Source organism: Hakea prostrata, chromosome 10, assembly GCF_041222555.1.
Source record: "Hakea prostrata isolate BN-2017 chromosome 10, UWA_Hpros_2, whole genome shotgun sequence".
In the NCBI taxonomy this organism is placed as follows: domain Eukaryota; kingdom Viridiplantae; phylum Streptophyta; class Magnoliopsida; order Proteales; family Proteaceae; genus Hakea; species Hakea prostrata.
The window spans coordinates 37,081,922-37,092,050 of NC_142609.1; the positions used below are offsets into that span (position 1 = coordinate 37,081,922).

Sequence of the window (10,129 nt, forward strand, 5' to 3'; positions counted from 1 at the left end):
TGCACCCAAACAATAATAGAAGGATTCAAGAAGACAACAATGTGGGTAGGAACCAATGTTTTAGTAATTGACATCAGGAGCGAAATGGGTCTAGGCCAACACTGATCCTGATCAGATTGCAGCCATAGACCAACCTGGTCAGCATTAGGAAGAATGATACACTGCCCTAAGCCAGAATATCCAGATTCAAATTGATCGATGAAATTCTGATTCTAGAGAACTGAAAAACAAGTCTGTCTTTTGATATAACATTAACAGTATACACTTATTTTGGGGTTTGGCCAATTGTCTTCCAACTTTGGAAGTTCAACCATGGCCGACTCCCATACATTATACATAAAACAGACTACATCCTACAACCCACATTCCACACACATACCACTGACCGGTAAACATCCTGCCATGCACACAACAATGCAACATACACCTCAACAATTATTTGGAACACCAGAACCTAACTTAGGACAGACTACTCAAGAACATTCCGTCTTTGCTGGTTTATGCCAACTGGAACTTGATGTAACCTGAGAATTTTGTCCCCCTCCGCCTTCAGATAGGTTTAAGATGCTATAGCTGATGTCATCGGCACATCACTCACTTCCTCCTTGTTCACACAAGTCTAGCAATGCTAATGTCTGAAATGATATTCAGCAAGTAATCCTGATAGTCAATACTTGGGCAAATATGACAACACAGGTATCATATGAAACTTACAGAAATTGATAGGTCTTGAAAATGAGAAATTTCCAACAAAGAATAAACAATGGCAGTGCTGGGTATCGTACTATAACCAAATACGATGAAACTAGAAGAGGAGGAAATCATTCTCAACAGTGAGCAAAATTACTGATTTATTCCTTTTTTTTTTTCTGAAAAATTACTGACTTATTGTACAATGGTACCAAAGTAATGAATCTGTCAGAGCTAGAGCTTTTACTTTTTCTGACTGTTTTTACTCCTACTTCAACAGGTACATGTAAGCAAATACAATGGTTGTATAAATCCTCAAAATCCTCCAATAGATCAGTAGTCCAGTAACATAATCAGATACCCAACCAACAATTCGGTTAGCACTACTTGGTTAACAAGAGGATTCATTAATTATGATGCCATCATTAACCATAGCATATTCCAGTAGGAATAAAAGGTTGTCTCTTTTCCTGTCTTTCAACCCACAAAATAGCATTGTAGGCCACTAAAGACCAAAAAATATTGTTAAAGTAATAGTGTTCCAACGATTGGCAAATTCAAATGCAACAATCCTTCAGACTGGGCAAGGACAGGAACTACAACAGCAAACAAAAATCCAAGAAGATACAGACGTGAAACTGTTCAAAACAGAAAATATGCCAGTACCCAAAAGTGTGCATACCAACGATGTAGCTCACAAATACCCCCAGTGTTCATCAATGTAATTGTGGGACTATACTGCTGTGGTATCCATCCTGGTTTTGTTGTTGTGGCCGGTTTTTGTTGGTTCAATGGAATACCACATAAAAAAATTAAAAAAATGTCCACACAAATAATATTTAAGTTACTTTTCACAAGATCCTATTCATGTTAGTGTTGTGGGGGCCCATACGAACACCTTGCACAGTGGTTTTGCTGGAGTATTGCACAGTGGTTTTGCTGGAGTATTGCAGTAGAAGATTCGTAGATCTTGTAGGACCTAGGTACAGCTTGCATGCAAAATGGAAGATATTTATTAAGGCTCTTTTTGGTATTAATTCTCAGTCTCTATTATAACTATTTAAAAGAAATAAGTACAAGAATTCATTATTGGTCAAGAATGAAAAATGGTTTGGTGAATTTTGTCGAAAATAAATTATGGAATAAAAAATAAGTTTGGCGTCAAAATAAAAAATTATTAGTAAATAATAGCGAGCAAGTGATAAAAGAGGAAAAAAATATGGTTTTTATAAAAAAATGTGTATCGACTATTTTACCCTCATCTTAACCATAAAATTTTAAGTAAACTTGTGCATAAATGAAGAGAATGAAATTCTCACCATAATTCATAATAGATAAAAAGTTCATTATGGACTTTGGAAGTTTTTCTATTATTTTAAATAAAAATAAATCTAATAATAGATGCCAAACAACTTAAAATAATGAAAAAACCTCATAATAGAGAATGAGAATTGATACCAAAAAGAGCCCAAGTCTCATCTAGTTTCTATTTTGCTTTCCTTCGATGTAGTTGGAGTTACTAATTGGATAGGTCGGTTCAATTTTTATTTTTTGTAATAATTTCTATTCATGTTTTCTATCATCTCCAGATTACTCCTTTTTTTTTTTTAATTATTATACAGTTCTACTTTATAATGAAACTTTCCAATAGCCATAGCCATAAGGAGTTACCTTTTTTCTTCTAATAAATTTTATTCAGTATAAACAAATGTAAATATTCAATCACCAACAACTTGATTTAAAAAGTTGAAAAAGGGGATTATATTGCTGTAGCATGGAATGCACAACCATAATGAGATTGATTGGAAGACAAAAGTTAGAAGTTGGATTGATAGATCAAATGGGGGAGGTAGGGATCGATGTCACTCGGGGCTTCTTACAGAAAAGAATTAACTCCCTATGACTACTGGGAAAAAATAGAACTTACTTGAGAAAACGGAAGTACCTAAAGTAAATAGTAACTAAAGCAAGTAGAAGTTAATCAAAATAAGAAATAGATACTAATCTAAAAAGAATATCAACAGAAGCTTGCACTCTCCTCCAAGCAAGTAGTACATGTGTTCCACAAGATCGTCTAGAAGTCTCAAATAATCCCGAATGCAAGCTACCTATATGGGCTCCACATCACACATGAACAGTTAGTTATTCAGGAACAAGTCATGTGAATTTTTTTTTTTTTTTCTCTTAATCTTATGTGATGCTCTATCAAATAAACAATAACCCATCATGTCAGAAAACCCAGGCTGCACCCCACAACGGTTGAATCAGAAACAACATTACATTGCTTCAGAGGCCTTGTTCTTGCAACTACTAATGGAACCGTCATCTATATCGGTCAAAGCAACAGTGTTGCATTTGGTCCTTCTCAAGAAAGTTAGAGCAGAAAAGAAAAAGTTGAAACTTACTTCCAGTGTACATTTGATTATCTTGTGATAAGTGAACAAGCAGTTAAATTTTGCACCATGTTTTCATTTCATTAACCAGTGGATTAGGAAAGCTTCACCATAGGTGATGTGATCCCTGTGATTAATTTGCATCCCTTGTTGTACAGGGTCTAAAGTACCCCTCCCTATGCAAATCAAAGAAAGGGATATCCAAGGTGAGGAGATTCTCTCATCACACAAAAGTCAGGAGAAACTGGGTCAACAAATTACTGAAAAAAAAGACTTTGACTTGCTGCCTCCCAGTTTTGCGGAAGAACTGGGGAAAGAAAGCATTGAGGGGGACAACCAAAGAATCTGGAGAGCAAAATAAAAACCAACTGCCACCCGCCATTTATTCTTTTGTCGGAACAACCAATGGGAACATATCTGATGTGACCCCAGATTAGGGGCCAGTCTTCGGGATCCTGTTATAGAGAACCAACAGTAATTTAGGGTTTTAACCATAGAACAAAATTCCGTCGAAACTTGTGAAATTTCCACCGAAATTTTCAATTTTGGGAACCTCGAAACGAAAAACTAGGGGACCGAAAAAAATCCCAAGTTTTGATCAAAACCGTCGAAATTTCGTCAAAACTTGTCGAAACCTCGAAACCTGGTTCAACCCAGCCGGACAAGCTGGTTCATGAGAAGAAAAAAAATCCCAAATTTTGTGGGAAACATGGGAAATTTCGTGGGAAACATGGAAAATTTAGTGGAAACCTGGGAAATTTAGTGGAAACCTAGGAAATTTCGTGGAAACTTGGGAAATTTCACGAAAACCTGAGACTTTTTCCTATAAGTTTCATAACTTCCACAAATTTTCAAATTTTTTTTCCTTTCATGTTTCCCCAAATACCACTACAAACACCCCATCCATCAGGACTTCCCTATCCAAATTGTGTATTCCCTCAGACTAGTTATCTTAGTATATTGATGACTAGACTTATAAAGTTGCAGTTGTCGATTACCTTGACAACCATAGGCATAAAATGTCATGGAATGTCTATGTTTGTTGGTTGGAGGAGAGGATGTTACAGGTATAGTACTGCTCCGCTAATAGGATGGATCCACCAAGGCACTTCTCTTGGCACTGAGTTGTATTTTCCTTTTATTTTCAATTACTTTGTATTTGATGTTTTGAAGTTAGAAATTATATATTGAATCTTGTGTACTTGAGTAGTTAAGTTTTTAGTGTACTTCTCAGACAACTCTACATTGATGTTATGTACTCTGAATGACACATCTACATTGATTTTTTTAGCAAAATGCATGTGCCAATGTGTTCTTTATACTCTAATTACCTTAAATGTAGAGTCCCCCCTAAAATACTCTCTAAAACCTATCGAAACTTGCACAAAAAAGTCCCAAGTTTTCTCGAATTTTTTTCTATGGTTTTAACCCTAATGTTAAAGGTCTGATTTAAGTCAATCCCTAGTGGAGAGCAGCTGTATATGATCATTTAAGACTTGCAGCTAGGAGATTTGTGGAATCCAACTCCAGCAACTCGGGCTGGGGGGAGGGTCTAAGGTTGACTTAGGGATGAGAAGTGTTATTAGGTTCAACCAAGGGGTTCTGTACTGGTTCTATACTGAGAATAGAATCTGTTTTGATTATTCTAATTCTGTCTTGATTATTATAACTTCAATTACAGTCCCAGGGTCAGGGTTTATTGGAGAAGATGAATGGAGGGTCTTCTAGGGTTTCGCCATATAAAACTAGGGCTTTGTCAGGCTGTAATAGGGCCAGAAAGTGAAGAAAATAATTCCATTCTAACAGATTTTTTTAATTGCAGTATTATTCCTCAAGGTAGGGTTTGTAATATTTAGGGTTGTATAACTTCTAGGGTTTCCAGGCTAGGGTTAGGGCTAGGGTTACAGTCGAGTGCAGGTAGGGGTGTTAGGGCACTGAATCCAAAAGGGGTTTGGGTTTGGGTGATTGGTTGAAAAGTTGTAGGGGTGTGAGTGTCTTGGGGTTTCTAGGATTGGATAACTTCTAGGGTTTCCAGGGTAGGGTTAGGGCTAGGGTTACGGTTGAGTGCAGGTAGGGGTGTTAGGGCACTGAATCCAAAAGGGGGTTGAGTTTGGGTGATTGGTTGAAAAGTTGTAGGGGTGTGAGTGTCTTAGGGTTTCTAGGGTTTAGAAAGAAGAAGACAAAGTGCAGCTTTTTAGGAATCTAATGAAGGGTAGGGGCTGAGATGAAGTTGAAGGATGACCAGTGGGGAGGAGAGGTAATAGGGTGGTTGGGTAGGGGAACTAGGGTTTTAGGGTTTGAGATAGGGCTGCTGCTGGGAAGAAGGGGGGGGGGTCTTCCTCTAATGTATTCTTTATTGAATAATCATCAATTCATCATCCAATCTAGTTACATGTGTGGACTGCTATATTTATAACTTTTTAGAATGAAGGAAATCATAATTGGACTCAAAAAATAACAGATTACCGAGGAGTCACAAGGAATTCAATTTGCATTGGAATTTCTTGTCATACTAAGACACAACTCACACAACTAGAGGAGGAATTCTGATTAGAACACCTAAACAATTAAAGACTTGCAAAATTAAAGACTTCCTACTTTAACTGAAAAATAGGATTCCAACTAGGACTTCTAATTGGACAAGGACTCTATCACAACTTGCTAAACAAGGACTCAAACTCCCGGAAAAAAAAACAAAGGGTAAGAAGAAGTAGATCTGGACTCCTAGAGTTATGATGAATCTAATAGGACCAATCAGGACTCCAAAAGGGTCATAAAATGACTAAACTGCCCCCCCATGAGGTTTGGCCACCCTATAGGGCTGCATGTTTTTGTGCAGCTTATCCTCCTTTTTCTTTTTTTTCCTTTTTTCTTTTTCTCTTTACAACCATGCTCTTGGGGTTTGGAAGGGGATACCTCAGGTCACATTAATATCGCTTCAGAAACAATTCTCCATTCATTTTATCGTCTCTCATTTTCTTCACACCCCCCCCCCCCGGGGTTCCCTTTGGCATAATAACTAGACCACTGAACATTACTAGTAATCATGCAAAAGTGGCAGCCATAGTGTTGTTATCATCCGTTTTCAGTTTGTTTGCATTTAGGGTTGCACATTTTTTCAAGCCATCTTAATGGACAGTCTAACATCCTTTACCTAAGCAGCTCAGCCCCAAAATGCACAAAAATAAAACAGGCAACAAATCCTAATAAGATCATTTGAGGGTTTTGGTTTTAAGATAACTCAGCCAAACTGCTTCCCCCCCCCCCCCCCAAAAAAAAAAAAAAAAAAAGAAAAGGGGGATAGAAAACTGTAGGACACACCTAAATCACAGTTAACTTGAGGCAACAGACTTACAAAGCCTTGTTAAACATAAGTCAACATACAAGGAAGGCAAGTCAACCAGGACCAAGAAATTGAATCGAATCAGAGTCAGAAATCTAACACATCAACAAAATTGAAGGGTAAATAAGTAGTGTACCAAACAAACCCATTTGCATGTAAAATTGTAAGCATGCCAAAGTAGCTGAAACTAAAGTTGAAATAACTAACAGGGAACTATATATTAAATAAAAATAAAAAACCCAAACTATTCCACATACATAATCACAGGACAATTTTCAATCTAATGATCTTAAGACCAAGTTTCAACTGTTCAAAATTATACCTGTAGAAGCAGAAAGCATGTGATATTGGAAAGCAAACGTATGAGCTGAATTTACACTGACAGAAAAGGCAAGATACTAAAAAGTTCCAACAGTATTAAAAGAAACAACTACAACATAAAGTGCTACACCCTTACACTGACAAAAAAAGGTAAGATACTAACAAGACATACCAGTATTAAAAGAAACAATTACAACATAAAGTGCAACACCCCCCCCCCCCCCAAAAAAAAAAAAAAGAAGAAGGGACCCAAAACATGTGTAGCCAAACAACATGCAAATAAAGGCAGATATGTTAATGATTCATCTGGCCTAGGGTTTTATTGATACCTCTGGTATGGAGAGTTCAAGACGGAATTTAGGACCATCATAGTGATGCAGAACAGGCCTGAATGCATCTTCTTCAAGTGCCTTGCAAAGTTTCCTTACCCGGATCCGCACCTAACAATTTTGCCCAATACAAACGGTGAGGAACTCCTGCCCACATATAACAAGGAATAGTATCCAACATGCTAACCCTCATTACACTCACCTGTGCAGGAAATCTTGATTCACCTTTACATTTCTTGTCTTCCCATGCTGTAGGGTCAATGTTTGTTCCCCCAAAACTAACAGCCTGTTGAAAAGAGAATGATAGAATAAGGAAATGGCTTACAATTGCTATCAACAAGCATAAGGCAGCACAGCCACAACCCAAAAGACAGACAAAATGAACACCAATTAGACATAATGGGAACTATAAATGAGTGTTATTCCTTTAACTAAGACCATAAGAAAATATGGCAAGGTTAACCAACTGGTTGCAAGTTCATATCAGGGAAACAGCCTCTCCACAAAGCAGGGTAACAATGGCTAGATTATGATCCCTCCCAATACTCGGTGCAACCTTCTATAACCATAACAAAATGAACAGTACAAACAACTATTACATTGCTTAGATTGTGAAGGGATTTACACCAAATACATAGAGGACGGGTTTGAGATGACCCTGCACCTGACAGTTAATATCCTGATAGCACCATGCTGTTTTAAATATGATCCCTAAAATCATTTACCACTTCTCTGCCTCATAATAAGCTTAACTATCGAAACAGTAGAAATAAGTTTCACAAAAAAAACTTTAAATGACCCTCTTTTTTATCTCTATATCATTATCTCACTGCCATTCTTATCACTTGGAAGCTGACGAACCCTATAGAGTTCTTTTGCCGTGTGACGAATTCTTATACCCAACCTCAAGGAAGAACTTGCACCAAAATATTTTGGGAGTGCAACAGCATAGCACCAACGATGCGATATGATCCCCACCGGGGGTGGGGGGGAGAGATCAAGGACAACAAGACCATTCTATTCACATAAAATGTTATTTTCCTAAATTAGAAACATCTCTACATTACCTTATCTTCCGTCACATCTAGTCTAAACTTATTTTTGCCAGCTACCTAAGCAGAATAACACACAAATGTTGTGACACATCTTCTAACAAACAAAGAGCCCATAAAAGAGCAAAACCACAAGTGGGAAGGCCATCCCGTTGTATCAATAATGCCTTCAATCATTAGCACCCAAAAATGGAAGCATGAACATCTTATGTTCTAGAAAATTCACAAAGACTCGTACCTCAAATATCCCATGTAGCTGGTGAGTAGCATAATTGTACAGGAACAGAGGCAAACCGGGTGTTATGGCTCGAACAGAATCCCGGTATCTGGATGGCAAACCTGCATAATGAAAGTCACACTACTCAAATAATTTTTCAGGGTTCAGAAGTCAAGGTATTACCACTAATTCACCTAAGCCTCTAGAGAAGATGGCGTCTTGAGCCACAATTGCCCCAAACACTAGTGCAGTACAAAAATATTGTACCTTCTATTCAAAACCTTGTTATCAGGTAAAAGAACTGCATTTTACCACTCCTAGACTTCAAGAAATAAGGAGAAACTCCAACTCCAGCTAAATGGCACTTCATAACGAGGAGAAGTAATTAAATAATGAAACATGAGTTGAATAGAGTCTATCATACCGAAAAGCTGTCGTTTCAGGTCTTCCTGCATAGTGTCGTTGTTACACACGAAAATGTAACCTCCAAGCACCTCATTTCTCGGAAGCGTCTCTGCGGAAGGCAATGTCTTAAACCTTTTGTCAACAGCATTGTTACCATTGTTGTTGCTGCAGCTATTGTTGTTGTTGTTGTTATTGTTGTTGTTGCAGCTGCTTTTGTTAGCTACCCTACTAAGGTTGCCATTACTGGTAGGCATATTACCTCCGACAACCACATTAACGTTTCCAGTGCCTTTCTGAAACAGTGCCTTTGCATTATACAAATCATTCATATAACCCTTGTTGAAAGGCTCATTTAGCTTAGCATCCGAACTCAACATTCCAAAATTAAGACTGTCAAACTTGTTATCTTCCTGAAACCCAATTTTTTCAGCTGGTTTCATTTCCACGGTTGGCTTAGCAGGATCGAGGTTATTCATCCTTAAACCCTTGAATCTAGTCTGGTCAGCCAACTTCGATGCAGCCATCAGCCATTTCTGATCCTCCGAAGAAGAAAAGGTCTGTCCTCTTAGTTCATCCCCCAGTTGCCAAAAGCTTCTCTGACTGTCCATCATCGAAGCTTTCTTCAACTAAATCAAACATCGAGAATTTCAGAATCATAAATTTTCCCCCAAAAAAATCTCAAAACACTCAAAGCAGATCGGAAATAGATTTCAAGAGGATATTTGAAACCGAAAATCAAAAAACAACAAATAAAAGAAGGGTTTTTCACTTACCAAAAGAACCAGTAAGAACTTTGACTGAGCCTAGATGGTTCAGTGCAGACGCCGAAATGATCGGATCTGCAAACCACCCCAGGAGAGTGATCAAGCGACACAGGAACACCAAAGCAGAGGAATCAAACGGTCCGACGAGAGAGAAAAATGGAGATTTCAGGACAAAACCTCGATTTTAAAGGCTTGTGATGGAAAACACGATGATGATAAATGCTGCAACGCTCATACGTGGTGAGAATCGTGAGGTTGTATTTATGTATTCTGACGCAATTACGAAACAACCTTATAAAACAATTATAATTACAAGAATGCCATACCTGCGTAGCAGCGAGTCACCGACAGGTATAGAATGCACTTTCTGTATCAGGATTCAGGGGGCTATTTCAATCGTCAAGATGATCCCAACTCTACGTTGGAGATCTTTCCATCTGTAATTCCTGCAGCGGTTGTTAGTGGACTATGAAGAAATTGTAAATTTGCATCCAAATTTGCATTTGAATAAATCAAAGATGTCGTTTTCTATCCGTTTATGCTGGTTTACATGTCCTTTTTACTTTGTTATAAATTAAGATCAGATAAGATTATGATTAAGATAATGTAACTACC

At 37.8% G+C, this 10,129-nt stretch overlaps 1 protein-coding gene across 1 annotated transcript; it reads right to left on the bottom strand.

The window, feature by feature from the left end:
• Window positions 1–55: 55 nt before the first annotated feature.
• Window positions 56–9,734, bottom strand: LOC149002715 (DCD domain-containing protein NRP-like). The gene is made up of 6 exons (XM_089136464.1): window positions 9,524–9,734; window positions 8,770–9,376; window positions 8,367–8,467; window positions 7,279–7,362; window positions 7,077–7,187; window positions 56–635 (listed from the first exon to the last, which is right to left on the bottom strand). Exons 2-6 carry the CDS (start codon window positions 9,359–9,361, stop codon window positions 591–593), a joined length of 933 nt encoding a protein of 310 aa, XP_088992590.1. The 5' UTR covers window positions 9,362–9,376; window positions 9,524–9,734; the 3' UTR covers window positions 56–590.
• Between the last annotated feature and the right edge of the window lie 395 nt (window positions 9,735–10,129).

What these genes read in the sequence shown, in the direction of transcription:
- LOC149002715 (XM_089136464.1), bottom strand. Translation starts at nt 9,361, where the DNA reads ATGATGGACAGTCAGAGAAGCTTTTGGCAACTGGGGGATGAACTAAGA. An exon ending in CCTGAAACGACAGCTTTTCG is followed by an intron (nt 8,468 to 8,769) that starts GTATGATAGACT and finishes TTCATTATGCAG; the next exon opens with GTTTGCCATCCAGATACCGG. An exon ending in TTGAACTCTCCATACCAGAG is followed by an intron (nt 636 to 7,076) that starts GTATCAATAAAA and finishes ATATCATTTCAG; the next exon opens with ACATTAGCATTGCTAGACTT.